This window comes from Bombus terrestris, chromosome 2 (assembly GCF_910591885.1).
Source record: "Bombus terrestris chromosome 2, iyBomTerr1.2, whole genome shotgun sequence".
Classification (NCBI taxonomy): Eukaryota; Metazoa; Arthropoda; class Insecta; order Hymenoptera; family Apidae; genus Bombus; species Bombus terrestris.
The window spans coordinates 16,048,109-16,066,042 of record NC_063270.1 but is presented as its reverse complement, the minus strand read 5'-3'; the positions used below and the strand labels follow the sequence as shown (position 1 = coordinate 16,066,042).

Here is a 17,934-nt window from a genome sequence, read left to right as displayed (position 1 = left end):
ATCGAGATTATGCCGCGTCGATAAACCAGATAAATAAATAAAATAACGGAGCAGCAAGGCGAACGAAAAAGACGAGGTGGCGGTGAGCGGAGGAACGAGAAGTTTCCATCGAAAGAATTCGAAATCACGCAGAAGCCATATTTCCTCTTTCGACATTGGAAACATCGATAATTATCACGAGGAAATGGTAAAACCACCGGATGACGAACGGTCCGCGCAACACCGAGGAAGTTCCCAGGATATAGACCGTCTCGGTTATCTATCCATTCGCCGGTTTCTTCCGAACGCGACCTGCCAAGGGAATGCAGAAAGTCTGATCTTCTTGCCCCATTGTTCGACGACTCTCGTATTAATTAGAGGCAAATGCTCCGACACTCGGTGGAATTTACATTGAGAACCGTACGAGACCAGTGTGAGAGGACTAACGGTTTTACGGGCATTCCGGATATTTTCAACGGAGGATATTTTCGTCCCACGAGAACGCGAGAACCTGACTGTTTCGAGAAAACACGCGGCCTCTTTCGCTTTGGAATTTGAAAAAGTCTGGCTAGCTAAGGACAAACTCGAACGACTGGCGTCTCGAGTGCCGTGAGATCGATGATAGTTACGAAAGCGTGTACGCGTATGTTCCTCTTTTATTCTTACTCGAACCTTGAAAATATTCTCGACGTAAAAGAATATAATCGATAAATATTATTTTTAAAACGGAATATATAATTCCACTCGCAGAATGGGTCACGACCAGAAAATGATAAGTATCTTTGAACGTAATCGTACGATCTTATTAATCTCGTCGTCTCTAATATTCAATTAGCCATCGTCGTTTCACCTTCTGCATTTTTAACGTCCAATTAACCATCGTCTTTCGCTTTACATTGAATGTATCGAGGCTAAAGTATCCGGATAACGAACTCGAAGCATAAAAATCGTATGATACTTTATTGATAAAAATTATGCAAAAATAAAACCAACGAGGCATTTACCTCGACACTGAGAATCGTTATAGACGCAAACGGAAACGTCTTTAGCGAGCAATTAAGAGGCTAGAGGTGGGCATGATTTCGTTTTACGCGGACTCGTTAGCACGGCTTAATCACGAGTCCTCGCCGATCATCATGCTAACGTTTCTATTACGATCGACCTTCGGGAGTCGTGTTTCGATTAGCAAAGCTACGGGGCGAAACGCAAAACCACCGCACCGGTTGACAGATTGAAACGTATGCACCGGTACAGTAATACTCTCTCTCTCTCTCTCTCTTTCACACACACACACACACACACACACACACACACACACACACACACACACACACACACACACACACACACACACACATATATGCACACGATACTGTCATTCTCACAGATCGGTAACTCGACCAAACTTATTAATCCAAGGGATCAACAGCTACCCTGTAAGAAGATACATCCGTGACTCATCAATTTCGAGATACCTTATTTATCCATAAGGCGCATTAAGGGTGAGTGCTCGGAAGCTTATCGAGGCGAACGACTCTTTTTCTCTTGCGAATGATTGGTTTAATGGTTGGGTTATCGCTCGGCAAAAGAGGATTCGAAATGCCGAAGAATTCTGGATACGTTTCGGAGACGTTGGAAAGTTGAAAAGTTTCACCGAGAATAAGATCATTACGAATTTAACCCTTCATCTGCGTATGACGTCGTTTTTGATCGGTAATTTCAAGTAATTCTCCGTTTCTTTTCTGTTTCTTCATATTTTTGGTTAAATTTTACTTTGCTTAAAAAATTGGTAATAAAAGAAGTAAGATATAGCGGTAAAAGTTATTGGATGGCATTCTAGTAACTTGGAAGAGTATTCCAGAGATTTTGGGAATATCTTAAGACGCAAAAAACCACTTGCTATGAAAATACAGCTACCCGAGAGTTAAGACATTCGTCGTTATCGAAATACGACATATTTTTCCTTTCTCAGAAGCTGCATATCTTTTTCATCAGAGACTTATCGAAGAATTAATATTCAAAGTAGATAAAAAAATATAAAAAAAAGTAGATAGAATTAATTTTTGTATGTTTTCTCTGAGTAAAAAGAAACATTTTAATACGAAACATTCGTAGAAGGGAATTATTATAAATAAGTAATAAATAGATAATAAGTAGATAGTAAATCCACAATTTTCTGTCTAATACTTTTGTTTATTTAACTTAAATAATATTATTCCCTATAACTAACGCTATTAATATTTTTAAGTATTCAAAGGGATGACGAAAACGTATATTTAATTTAAAAATTAAAGACAAAATTAAAATTGTCCACCTATAAAAGACAGAAAATGTGTTTTTCATTAGTACATTGTTTCTCAACATATTCAACGGTCGGTAGAAACGAACGTGTTAAAAATTCTGTTTTTAGAGGTTTAAAGAATTTTGTTATCGTGTATAGAGAAGTATATTGTTGTTGAGAAAGTGTATGGTTCGTCGATGATTCAGTTCATATTTTCCGGAAGATTGTTTGAAACGTGGATTGTTTAGGAAGCTTGAACAAGCGAAGCGATGAAATTGTGTTCCAAAAATGTCGACGAACTCTGTTTCTCTTTACCGTAACTTCGTTTACGTATACGGGAAAGTCTGCGAAAACTCGAAGCTAGTGTGGCAGGAAATCTTTGTTGATCTTGAAGGTCCTTGTAAACGCTGCAGGATGGGAATATCCGCTCGCCCGATCGAACGTGTACAAGGTGCACTTTCGTGCTAGAGAAATGGCCTACGTAAAGAATATTCGCGCCGACAGTTTTGCAATTCATAGAGAAAACGAATTGCATGTCGTCATGCGAAAAGAGGGGGAATTATGGAATTCGTTTGATCGACGAATTTTCAAATATTCCAAGAATTAAATTTTTCAATTGTCAAATATTCCAATGGCCAAAATTCGGAATTCTGAAATATTCTCCAATAGTGCAAACTCCGATAATTCAAAATCCTTAAATATTCCAACAGCCATATTTCCAAATTGTCTTAATCTTCCAATCTCCGATTTTTAAACATTTCGATTCCTAATTTTTTTTACTATTCCAATGGTCAATGTCTGAGGTTTTAAAATATTCCAGCAATCATCGAATTTCCGAACGTTCCAATCGTCCAAATTCGAATTTTCAAATATACTCCCGACCATAAAAATTGTCAAATCTCTGATCACCGAATTGTCAAATTTTCTCCACCGTAAATACACCGCCAAATGTCCCTCGTGTACACCTATGACTTCTTCCTCTCGTTCCCAAACGCCAAAAACGCTTTCATCGACCGGTTCACATGAATCATCCGCCGCTCATTTCCTGTGAATAGTAGCATTTGGTATTCTCCTAAGCCATCATGCAAAACTACATGTATTCCCAGTACTCAAACGCTACACGCGTACAATATATATATTTAAGTCGATCTTTTCGGCGAGAATCTATCTTCTTATAAGATTGGACATACTTCATCGAACTGACCAGATATTTCTATCTACGACGATTTTACATACTTTTACAAGCTGTCGTTAATCTTCGTTACAACGTTAATTCGATTGATTTTCATGCTATCTTTATAATTGAGATCCAATGTATTTATGAAAATCGAGTAAATATAAAGTACTCTTTCCTTAATCGTACGTTCGATTCGTCGAAGGAAGTTCGTTTCATTGACGCCTTATCGCGGCACTTGCAAGTCTGGAATCTCGTTGGAAAAGGAATTAATTAGAAATACAGGCGTAATAAGGAGCTAAGCGTGGGAACCGAACTGGCACAGGACGCGTGTACATGCACACGACACCCTGCAAACGTACGCGTGTGTATTTATGTGAGAAAAAAGAACCAGGAAACAGCACTTTGATACTCTCTACTATGAGTGGAATTAACAACACTCGACCACGTTTTCATATACTGGCTGTAAAACCTATACAGTTGGTGGAGCAAAATATTCGAACAAGATTTACCGAATATCTTAATCGTACCAGTTGCTCTTAAATTTGCAGTAAAATAAATTTCAAAAATGATTTTACGCTCAATATGTTCTATCTCGACTGAAGCGCTTCAAAACTTTTAATAGTGCAATTTTATCCTAGAAATTTTACGTGAAATAAAATGATTAAAAATTCCTCTTCGTTCTTTACTTAGTTTTCATTTGATGTAAAATTCGTAGGATAGAGTCATGCAGATTGAAACTACCAGGAATTTCAACGATCGATTAGGATAACAGATGGTTAAGGAATGAGAAAATAAATGAAGAGGAATCGTTAATTACTTTAACCGTCAAATAATCTGACAGTGTTTCGAGGAAATGAGCTGTTCTTCGTACGATTATCTCCACTGCTTGTTATTCATCTTTGCTTATTATTCGTAGACGCGTCATTGTTGCTCTACCACGACTCATCGTCAGCCAGCTAAACGATATCTCGAACAACCTAAAAAACAACAGCTAATATCGACAGCATGCGCTTTTTATTATCCTCCATCCCCGATATCTATCGCCAATGGATACCATCGAATACTCGCAATCGTTTTAGCTTATCTATAGAACTGCAGCAACGACCATCCAACTTCAAACCTCCGATTGCCATCGATCGCGTCCCAACAATGGAAACGATATTCAGACGATTCTACGTATAAATAAAATTCTGTCGCAAAAAATATGACCAGCTGACTTATTCAACGAAAGAGGACAACTCGATATGAAACATTCCCTTATACAAACAGAACCTTACTATAAAAATACGATCAGCCGAGTTGTTGAAGGAAGAAGAGGAATCGATCAAATTCAAATGTTCGAGGGGAATACGACGCACATGAAAAATCAGCAGGCCGATTCACCCCTGCTGGAGCTTCGTAAACCAACATATTTTATCTTTATAAAGAGCACATTCATAGACGAGAAATTCCTGATGCAAGTTATGACCGCATTTTTCCACCGCTGCACGCAGAAACAGCAGAAACATTGTGCACCACGAAATTACACTGGATGCAAAACGAGAGAAATTTCTCGTCTTTTCTTTCCTCCGACGGGACGAGCGCAAATAGCGGGGCATTAAGTTTTACAAGGTACAACGTGCGTTAAGCAAGAAACAAGCTCGAACAAACGAGCTTTACACGTTGCTAAATGATCAAAGTACGAACGAATAAAGTGGAAATCTCGCGGGACCTTAAGCTACGTGTTATTCGATGGTTAAAGCACAGAGAACGATAGATAGGCTTCGAAAAGCGGTTGTTGTTATTAACGCTAGAACTACCGGCTGCTGAAATATAAGACTCGCGTCGGGGAAATAAAAATGGAAAATTTGCTCAGGAATATATAACGTAATGTACTTTACATTACGTTACATTACATTAAATTTATACAATTTCTATGAAAAATTACGAATTAATGGTTTTGGCTTCCCTCGTAGTTCTATCGTTTATCTGTTATCCAAGAACAACGATTTAAGTCTTGAAAGACGATTATGTACCGAGTAGAATAAGTGGACACGTTCATCGCGAGCAAGTTAAATAATTTGAAACGCAAATAAAAAGATATGTAATTTGGAAAAAAATAGGAACTTTGCAACAGATATAGAAAAGATTAGTATAGAAAACGGTCTACTAACAACGAATACATATTCGAGAATCATCAAACTGTTCCCCAAAGCTCGATAGATTACGACAATTAGATCGTATGGTTGCTGGTCGCGTGATGAATATTTGACGAATACCAATACTCTGTGCATAAAATTGGCTTTAGTTCCCTTTTGCTTCTATGCATATGAAGACATTACCGATTAAATATTTACTTGCAGGAGCATTCGTTACTCACTTCGATAATAAACAATGAAATGATATTCATACGAATTGGTAATTAGAAAAACGGAAGTCGCTTGTGATTAAAAAGTTGCAGATGGTCATCGAACACTTAACGGTCTTTTGGCACGAAACACGATAAAGTAATTATGTATACATCGCGATGTTGATTATCGACCGAATGGTTCGGCGTGTTCTTTGACATGCTCCATTTATATGGAGATTTCAAGGCTGGCAATTATCATGCCATTTAGCATCCATTATAAACGCTATGAGTGATTCACTGTCGAACTTTTCACCCGAGGTTCAACACTCGTTCGACTTCCGGTTCTCCTCTTGTGCACAAGAAAGTAAAAATACGCCGGTTCTCAACTCGCAGAGCGTTGAAAAATATGATGAAAGTACGATGAAAATGGCGTTGAAACAAAGAAGAGAATATTACTCGATAAAAGTAAATAACAAGAATACAAAAATAAAGGCGAATTACATGAATGGGAAAGTAAGCAAAGTTTATAAATTATAAGAAATTTTAATCCTAACAGGCCCATAGAACGTTAATGAGTTTGACCACTACAAAATTATCGTGAGAGGAAATAAGATTAATGTCATCATAGGATGAAATTTCATCTCGTTTACATTTGGAGAATTTTATTTTAGAAATCAATAAACTCGAACGAAAATGGAATTAAACGTTTCATTATTACTCGATATCGGATTAAAAGTGAAATAATAATTGCTCGTATAAATAACATTGCAATTATTACCGAACGTTAATACTGAAAATATATATATTGACATAGGCTAGAATTTCGATCGTTACACAATTTCTATCGCAAATAATAATATAAAATCGCAATAACAAAACATACGTTATACATTAAACATACGTTAAACGTACGTTTCGATATTACAATTTACAATTAACGGAAAATAAATGAAACACAAATTAAATAGTGTGGCAACATTTAAACACGTCATTGCATAACATCATCCGTTTTAATGCAGAGACTAATTAGCGTGAATCGAAATACGACAGACGGTAAATATAACAAACGACAGATGATCAATCAAACTCGTCACAGCTGTTATCAAATTGAAAGCGTTCTAAAATTCTGCGCGATCGCGTCGCCTTCGAAAGTACATTCGTTTTATGATGCAACAACGAAAAACGCGATATTCCTGAAGAGTTTTTCGACCAAAATGCATGTTTTCGTTCTGATAATGTATCATCGAGGAAGTGCGATTGTCAGACGAAATTTGGAACATGCGAGCAACCGGTGACTCATACGAATGATAAGAATCTTTTATTTAATTCATCGTTATTCCTCGATTGATTTTTCCATTCGGTATTATCTTTTGTTTTTTATATAAGAAAAATCCATGGATGAAGAATTTTCCGATTCAATATCGTCGCGCTTTCTTTCGCGTTTGTACGAGAAAGAATCATGGACGAAGAATTTTCCGCGCCGATGCCATTGTTTCGTTCGTCTTTTCACATGGGAAAAATCCACGAATCGAGAATAACGTCTGGAAAATGGCATAAAACACACCGCTGCACCTAGGAACACGACGCTTCATGGCGACTTTATATTTTAAACGACCGATCGCAGTCCATTTACTATTCCAGCGACGAGTAGTTGCATAATAATCACGGCACGCCATTACAACAGAGACTCGTTGAGCAACAATTCGAACAGAACGCATTGTTGGCCTATGAACGAGCTTTTACTCGAACCACGTGCCATACGGTTACACCACGGCGCACCACAGAGAAAACGAGAGAAAAGAAGAAGAAATTCGGCGTACAACGAGCTGACAATGAATTGTTCGCCGCGATATTACGACATCGTCGAGGCTCAACGAACGTTCTATCTTGAGCAATATTCGCGAGACACATTTTAAACAAACATTCGAACGGTATCCTTGATTCGGAACCAATGTAATTGTCACATCTCGCCTTAAGATAAATTACATATCGAACTGAACGACAAAGATCATTCGATTTACTTAAGTTTCTCGAAGGGAAAATGAGACCAAGCATCGTTGAAGCTTAAAACCAATAAAACGTCTCGTACGGCGATAAATGAGATACTAAATTCAATGAATAAGATAGGAGGTTATTCGATTTAATTAAACGAATAAGATAAAAAATTGTTCGATTTAATTAAAAATTTTCGAAGAAGAAGAGACCGAGGATCGTTGAGAATGTAACTGCAGCATCTGGTATGGCGACAAGTGAGATATTTAAATTGAATGAGCAAGATACAACGTTGGCTTAGTTTGATTAATATTTTTCAAAGACAACAAGAACGAGAGAACCAAGCATCGTTGAAATTGCGTATTGCGTAAATAGCAAACAGATAATGTAAGTTATTTATGGGTTACTTTAACTCGAAAAACGAATGGTTTCGGTCGATCCACAGGCACAAGCTTGATAACGTATACCTGATACAACCTGCAACACCTCCTTCGTGAACATTATAACGCATTGCTGCATTAATTTCATGCTCGCACAGGTGTGAAATAGTTTTGGTCCGAAGCCACGATCTCACGGTTACCTGAGAAACACCCGATGCATGAAATATAATAACAAATCCCGAGCACCTTCTGTGAAATTGCTCTGAACGCGTTCAGTTTTATTTGAACGCGTTCGGTTTTATTTAAACGAGCCTGTTACAAACATCGGTGAACTCAACTAATTTTACTGTTGTTTGCTATTACCCGTTTAAATGCTATTCAATTACTTAAAGCGTTCATTGGGCGTATTTGAAATTCAAGGCATATGCTTCTACCATAAATTATAATTCAAGTAACTTAATATAAATATAAATTATAAATTATGAATATGATATCACTGAAATTTTCTAAAACACTCGATAAATACGATAAATAGTATAGATATTATAGATAGTAGATATTCTTAAAAATACTCGCATAATAATTTCTGTACGGCTTTGCGATACAGAAATTATTTTATTATCATATATCGTATGTTTGTGTTATATCAACGTAAAGCGCAACGTAAATTAAAATTAATCAGATAAATAAATAAAAGAATAAAATAAAAGGACATTTAAATAAAAATGAAAAAACCACGAAATCGTGGGAAAAGCTTGAATAACAATTGGCGCAAAGCACTCGTGCAAAATTTCACAATATAAAATTAATTTCTGTATGAAAGTCATTTATTTGTTAGCACGCAGCACAGGCAAACGTACAACGAAAATTTTATCAACGATAAACGCATTGTTAAGGATTACTTTACAAATGCTTTTAAAATGTTTATGCTAAATATATATAACGTTCCTTTACTTCCATGAAATTTAGGTTACGCCCTAAACCGGCCGTAAATGCATTCTACGATCGTTTCGGGGAGGCGTGTTTTCATTCCCTGCTGCGAACTGAGAATGGTAAACTGGGTCCGCGTAAACGTAGGTATTTAATTCTCAGGAGTCCAACGTCGATAGTCTATTTTCGCTTTGCTGGAAAGGACCAACAGCACGATGGTCTGGATAAGAAAAGAACGACACGTGCCTACGCACTGTAAGGACGCTTCAGGGGGTTGCGAACACGTGCTCCTTTATTTACAGCAAGCCATTTTACCAACGCAACCGGAAGAATTAGTTCAACCGTAGGGTGAATGTGTTTCTAGTACTCTCTATTTAACCACATGACTTTAATTGTTTTAAGCTTTGATTCTATTCTCTGAGCGTTTTCTTTTCTAAAGAATACACGAAGGAGATACGAATAATGTTCGATAGTTAATTCGAGGGTTTTTGGAAGATACGTTAATTAAAAAATCATTGAAAAGTATATTATATATTGCTGTATATTTAGTACTGCCCAAGATTAAACTATTAAGTTCTTAAAATGTTTATATTACTATAAGCTAGTTTAAGTTACTTTTTAGATTGTAATCTAGCTTCCATTTACTGATATCCGAAGGTATAGGTGTCTTAAAAACATAATCAGAAAAAAAGATTCGCAGGAAGAAAAAGAAGCGAAGAATATATGTTTTTAAATATATAACTGTCGCTTATTTCTATTCTACTAAACTCGAGAATAATCAAACGTATGAATTTTCACGTATCAACCTTCGATTATAAGTATTTCGTCGACCGACTCAAACTTTCATTCAACAGCATGAAATAGTGCAGCGATGAATGAAAATCTATTCGTATTCTCTCAGTAAGTAAAAACTATGGAGTAGATTCTTGCATAAAGATAATCTTTAAAAATCGGTACAAAGCCCAGCAACCTATCTTCCAAAAATACCACGCAACCAACTTCTGGTTCTATTAGACGAAAGACAAGATTCTTAATACGACCGGAAGATTTCCGGGATTTTTTAATTGGAAACTCGCCAGAGGCGAGAAGAAAAAGCGGAAAAAGATATATCCGGAGCTGGCTACATCGCCACCCTTTTCACAGGAACACTCTTCGCGACATTGTTTCTGACGGGGTGACTCTCAACCCCTTGTGCAACGAAGCGACCGTAATCCACACCGACACACGGCCACCATCGCGTACTGCATATTTACATACTCGAGGGGTGATTTAGATGCGCTAAAAAAGCCTGCTATGCCAGGCATTAAAGCCGATGCAGCATGAACCAGCAGAGTAACCAGAGTAACCAGAGTTTTCGAAGCGGACTCGGCACGGTCGAATCGACGCTTTCGAGAATTCGAAATCGTCCCTCCGGATGTCGTTATCTGATCTGTGTCTGGAATTCCGCCTATTACGCACCGACCAATGCGAATTTTTTCCTTGCCGCGACAAATTTTCTTTCGTTATAGTCCCCCTTTTCTGTCTCTCCGAATATCCATTATTTTTTTAGTCAATAAAGTCTCGGGCTTTCCTATGTCGTCAAATCGCAAATGCGCAAATTTTCTCTTCTCTTTTAACGAAGAGGAAAACTGAACGTTCGTTTCTTCGTTCTCAATAAGGTAGATTAAAAGGATGAAGTTACGTAACATCCGCAGAATTGTTGATTGTATATATCCGTAACTAGACTGTGGATGATTGTGCAAATTCACACTTTTAGGAATACAAGTTAAGAAATAGAATTTAAACAGAGATTCGTTTCGCCCCTCAAATATATCGTACGCAACGAATACTCTACTTTGGGTAATTCGTATATTTTTACGCGTTCTATAAACATCCGCAGTCTATAATCTACTGAATCGTGGATTCGTAATATCAGCGTAACGATAATCAAATAAAAACTGTGACTCTCCTCTCGGAAGCAAGAGGTCTAGAATAAAAAATTAACGAAGTGATTACGCGTCTACGTATATAGGCGATAAATAATTAACATACACTTTGTTCGTTTTGTCATCCACTACTAACGAAACGCAGTAAGAGACAACCTATTTCCATTAATATTCCAAATTATTCCACGTTTCTTACGTAATTCCTCCATAAGATATTCAATTACAAAGAAATAAAGGAGGAAAGAGACGAAAGTACGAGATGTTTCACCGTGTTCTATAATCGCTTTAGGACTCTCTAGAGTCTAGAGTGACGAGGACTCCTACGACTCCCTTTCGAGCACTCTTGGCCAAGTGCAAATATGAATCCCACCTCGATTACTTCCACTAACGACTTTCGCTACCGGAACGTAAATCCGAGACAGCGCAGGAAACGGAGGGAACGTCTATTAGATCTGTCCCGCGTCCTCCAACCAAACGAACCGAGTTAAACCCCAGCTGAAACTGAGTTAAGCACTCCGATACTTCGAGCACCTTGACCGTCGGAAATTGCCGTCCAAGAATTCGATCTGCTTGAATAACTTAAACAACCCTATTACCCCGACGAATATCAAATTGCCTCGGGTCAATCTGATTGATAAGATGAAGCTTCTTTTTTAGTTCGAGTACCTCGATCGTGAAAAGTCTGTTTTATGAGTTCAAAGAACTCCAAGAGGTCAAATGATCGTAACCCATAAACGATATCGTTTGAGTCATAAATGATTATAGTAGTCGGAGGTAAATATAAGTTACGATACTTCATCTTGAAGTATGTACATGTATAATCTTAATTAATGTGATTGACATCGATATATAATTAATATCAACCGTATCAATTGAAGGATAACGCTTAACGATCGACTGTACTTTCTTTTCACGATGTAATCTCTATAATTTAAACGAGTCCCAACTATATTTAAATTCCACGATCATTCCAATATATACTACAATTATTCTATTATAAACGTCATTCAATATTACTTCGACAAACACGTTCGTCAAATTTTCGACTTCCTACAGCCTTTTATTCCTATCACGCGATATTTTTACATATAATTAACCTAGCAAATAATTTCATCAAGAAATATCTCGATTATCGTTCCAATCGTTTATCTTGAGATTCCCGTGTATCCATATTACTCCGATGTTTCAAATTTTCCTATTTTATCATTTTACGACTTCAAAATCTATCCAGCTGTATAAAATCGCGAGATATGGCGATTGAAAATTTAAACGTGGCGCGGCTAGGCCCACGCTGAGCGTGACGTCAAGGGTGGTCCCCTCGGTGCTCTTCGACGTACACATACACATTCGTACGTGCGTTTTCGCAACGTTGCAACGGGCAGGATGTCGCGGAAGGGGTTGTGTTCTCGCACCGGTAACGCGATCAATAAGATAATTGAAGACTTTCTCGACAATGCCGGCGGAAGGGAGCAATTTCGCCATCTCCCTTGTACTTGAGCAAGGTCATTGTTTCCGAGGGGATTCTCATCTCGTTTCTAAGCACCATCCGCATCAACGGTTATAATTGTATCCTGCTGGTTTAAACGCCACGCTAGCTGCCTGCCTACCTTCCATACTCAGAAACGAATAAATGCACGAGAAATCCGACCCAAACGGTGGCCAGGACCGTGACTCATGAATTGCAGATTCGATCGATAAAACGGTGACGATAGGTTACGCGTGAAATAAAAAACACGACGAGTACGTATATTCGGATTAGCGATAGATAGAAACAAATATGGGAAGCTCGTCTTCTATTTCTCTGTTCTCTTTTAGGTTTCGTAAATCGTTTTACCACGACAGAGAAAAAAGTAGAATATAATGAATCCTCTGTTATAAAAATTAACCGATAATAGTTTAATAACAACTCGTATACTAGCTAACAAATACTAGTAAATTTCGTAATTAAAATAATAATTTGTATAACATTATATTATTGTATTTCACTATTATATTCATTGCAAGATAACGTTATATTCATTGATTCTCAATTTCCAACTCAAAATTACAATTACTATTCCTGTAAGCAAAATTCCAGTTATAAAGGGTTAAAGAGCTCTATATTGAAACATTGTAAACTCGTATACAAGAACAAATTCAATTAATGCTCAGCCGCAGACACGCGAGCAAGAGTAAAAGGTTTCACGAAACGAGACACACAAGCTCGGTTAAAATCAACCGTGAAAAGTGAACTTGTAAGAACGAGGAATAACCACTTGGTTACGAGATGCTGTCGCCCATCGAAACCGATCGAAAAACTGTAAATGGTGTGCATACATCTTGATGCACCATGTATATCCGCGAAGAAACGATCCCAACGGTAATAGCGATATATAATTGGAACAAGCGTAGGTATTTGAAGGACGAGCACGTGCGATCACGGTCACGTGTCTTCCTTTTGTACATTAGAGTGCAGCGACACGAGTGTTCAAGAGCTGAAACTCTTCTCCGAGTATGGGCATAACGGTATCGAGGAATTTTAGAGACATTTATCGGGGGAAATTAAAGGTCGAACGATCGGTTCCGTTAGGAAAGTTACATCGAAAGCAAATCCTCCTAAAACGATGAAGCAACATAGGGTTTACATACAAAGCGACTTTTGTCACATTCTTTGGTGATTCAGCTTTCTGGTATCTTCGTATCAAATTGTATTGTACTCGATATAATCGTTTCTTTCTCTATCGGTAAATTAACAAGATTTAATAATCAAATTATTATTGTTACTAACTACATTCAGATACATACTGATTATTAAGCCTTAAATTTATCAGGTAAATACCATATCGATAAATACTTCGATACAAATACAAATCGATATCTTCATGGTATATGGATAAAATAACCAGAATAAGATGCGACAGCTTTCTAATGGTTGTTACAAGCGAGATTTGCGACATGGTGGAATCGATATTAAAATCGATCTATATCCTGACTTATTGTTTGATAAAAATAACCTCCATTAAAACTAATGTTCACCAAAATAGTTCTTATTAAATAAATACAGCTATTTTCATATTCCTATTAGTATAATTGTTAGTTTTGCAAGATATCAAACTCATTGCTTTCTTACATGACAACATAACCTTAGTTAAGAAAAAGGATAATTGATACTTTTCAATATCCTTTTCAATGTGTTTGTTTTTGCTATACTATGAAGAACAATCAATCCACGTAAGAATGAACTGGCCCCTATGCTAATTTAATTTATTTTTTAATTTTTTGCTCCAAAAACACCTTAATCCAATTAATCCAATTTCATGATCTACTTGTGATGTTATATAATACACTGAATATTTTGTTTAAAAACATTAAGAACTATCCAATAAACATTAAAAATGCTTAAATTATTTGAACATTTTTCCCCCTGAGAAAGTATAAAAATATATGCAAGGGTCGATTTTGCGTGAACCCTCCATTTATATAGCATGTAAATAACACGGGAAGATGATAAATTTCGTACAGTTAATATATGGTGCTTGCCGTATCGGCATAAGACAGAATGTAAATAAAGCAAATGTCGGTAAGGCGAACCGCGAAAACAATAGATAATGCGTGACTTATAACGAATGTTACAGTTAATGGACTTCTTCATCCGGACTATTTAACAAGCATGACAGCACGCAGCGCAAAATACGTTACGTATACGTATAGTAATAAGTGGAGAGAGTGGTTACATGTTACACGTGCGTGAACTTGTGTACGGAAGAGTATAAGTGAAAAGTGACCGGGTTACGATACTCGATATCGAACGTAATTACGCGCTCGATCGATTTGAAAAATTGTTGACGTTCGATGCAGCTCAGACCGACACAATGTGCCCGCAGAACGTACATGCGTCATTTTTCTAAACGAATTACACATGATTCATATCCTCGTTACAATACAACCGCATAATGTTGCACTGATTCATAGATGCTTGTATGGCTTATTAGAAAAACAGTTGGTAAGATGCTATAGTACATTGATTGCCTGATAGATTATCATTATTGTATATAACATTGTAATATAGTATTTATGGCAATTATAATACGTACTACATATTCATAAAGTTTTTAATACTCTAATGTAAAATATTAAATTCTTTCATAAAGTACTTAATGCTTTTATGGACGGTGGGAATTATTTTTCTCACCAATTAGTCACGCGTATGTACAATGTGAAAATATACTTTCATTTTTGCAGCTAGCATACATGAACATTCGTAAGAAGGAAAAGATTGAATATTATTAAATATTAACTCAAAATAATATATTTAATATAGGAATGAGAATCATGGCACTCACAACCCTATTTCTAAGAAATGATGCACAAAAAAAATATATCGATTTCACTAAAATAAATATAATATATTCTACTTCTATATTATATGTCTTGTAGTGAAAGTTTTGCTGTTTCACAAAAGTTTTAATTGTACCTACAGAAAGATTAAACAATTTCTAATTTCTTCACTAAGGGATGCTATATACATAATAGAAACAAGCGACACCACACAGGCGCTGTGTGCAAGAAATACAAAATTTGCCCGGCAGTCGACGTATTAACAAATTTCGACCAAACTAATCATTCTGTTACCATACACGTATTTGTAAATAGAGACGATTGTCAACGCGATGTGTACGTTTGAAATTTCGCGAAGGCTTAGCGTAAAAAACGGATAAACCGAGTACAGGGCGGCGACACCCGGCGTAGTCCCTACGAGGGTGGGTTTCCACGAAAGCATGCTGATAAAACCGGCGATCGATAAGGAGCCGGGGTATACGTAGTAATACGTGCAACATCAACGCGAGAACCATAGTAACGGATGCCTTACGAGTCGATTGTTCGAAATTCGATGATCAGTAAAAAGGACAAAGGCAAAAGGACTCACCGCTTGAAATTGCTCCAGCAACTCCTGCCGGTCGTCGATCGCAGTGGCCATGTTGTTCGAATATATAATCCTTCCGTCTTTCCTTTCTCTGCAGTCCCTGCGTGTAGCCCTTTTCACTCCCTCTTTCTCCTCTCTCTTAATTGATGTCCAGTGTACAGCGGTACACACCAATCAGACAGAGAAAATGTGTAACACGAGTCGGTAATTTTCACCCGGGGTACACGCGGGTAGTTACAAAAACGGTTACCTGGGGCGTTCTCGCACCTCGCGTACGCGTTTTTGGTTACGACGCGGTTACCAGTCAAACACCGCGAGGACGCGTCCTACTATTACGGAGTCGCAGCAAATACTGAGGCTCCGTACATTGTACACCAAACGAAGCGCGCGCCAGCCAGCCGAGCGCACCCGAAAACGACCGAACCAGAAAGAAGGGACATTGCTGTCTTGACACCATAGGACAGGTCCGTGCCAGGTTCATCGAAAAACTTCAAATGTTATAAGTTGTAAACATTATCATGCTTAGTTTATCTGTTTAACACACAAACAATCCTTTATTGACTCTTCTCTTCTTTTCTTTCTTTTCAGTCGTTATATTTTTTGACGGAACAAATTTTTGGCGATTTCAAACCAGAAATATCGAATCGTTATTATCAAACTATGGATTTTTATGCATTTATGAAAAATTTAAAGGTGCAAAAATGCATAAAATGCATGTGATATGCAATATTCATATAAAATACCCAAAGTACTCTATAATATTTAATAGGTAAAAGAATTTTTTACCCAGATTTCATGCTCTTAATTATATTTATGAAAACATGAACTTATTAAATATACGCAGTCTACTTATTATATGTATATATAGGTATATTCGTTGACTCTTTGCCTTATGATTTCTTTGGAAGCTGTTTGAATAAGCGTTTAATCGTTCACTGTTATAGCAATATATGACATATAAATTACTTTTGTAATATTATGTGTAATTTGTATTTAATAACTCGCAGTCTGAGGTATTGGAAGTGGATTTTGATTTAAACTTTCTTATAAATTTAATCTGCCTCTGTTCAAGTCGGATAGAACTATAATATATAAATTGTTCTGAAGCAGCATCGATCGATTACATATATTGAAAAGTACGGGAAAGCGATAATGTAGTATTGGATTGGCAACTAAGTAGTATCATATAATGACAAGATCCGCAATCACTTAGTTGCCAACCCAATAGAAGCTGTTTCTTAAATTTATCTTAAAATTTATTATTATTTACCTTATTTTCTTGCGATAAGTTTAAACTAATGGAAGTGCGTGAGTCATTTTTTTTTTTAACTGAACATTAATCGTTTACTTACGTAATGAAATTAAAATATGAACAAAAGATCAGTTTGGAAACTGACTTGAAGATATAAGGTAAGTAGTTAACTATGTTTCTGTTATATTTCTACGATATATTCTACTCGATATTGGTCGATAAAAATATTCTTATAAATATCCTGTAACGTAAAAAATATTCAATTCTGACATTTTATACTTCAACTTATGTTTTATGGATGAAATGTGGAATATTCTAGAGAACAAAAGCATCTCTTATTTGGATCCACTCCCTTCTACTATCAAAGCGTTTTACTTTTAAAAACCTGAGGGCGGAAGTTGTCCAAAGAGCGTCTCTTCGATCTGACAGAAGACATTCTCTCTATGAATCACTTCATTCGTCATAGTTTTCTTCTTTCACCAAATACGAACCATAAAATACCTTTCGATTCGTCACCATATATCGCCAAATTATATTGAATCAAAATTCTTATTAAACGAAATAATGCTCGTTCTGCGAAGGATTAAGCTCTTTTCTTTTACCTTGAATTGCCTTTATGATAAAATTGTTTAACATGTCACGGAATTGCTAGTATCTCATGCCATAAAAGTAACGAAATGTTACTTCCATACACAAGAAATTGCACATATGTAAAATCGTCTGTAGAATAAAACTAAATATCTTAAGCGGAAACTTAATGACACAAGAATATATTTGAATGTAATT

General features: G+C 36.7%; 1 protein-coding gene across 1 annotated transcript in view; it reads right to left on the bottom strand.

Moving 5' to 3' along the window:
• The window catches only part of LOC100649047 (plastin-2), a 46,624-nt gene extending 30,360 nt beyond the window's left edge, over positions 1–16,264 (bottom strand). Inside the window, exon 1 of the mRNA XM_003393891.4 lies at positions 15,900–16,264. Coding sequence (XP_003393939.1) covers positions 15,900–15,950 — 51 coding nt within the window. The 5' untranslated portion in view covers positions 15,951–16,264. The remainder of the gene's footprint in view (positions 1–15,899) is intronic.
• Positions 16,265–17,934: the final 1,670 nt, after the last annotated feature.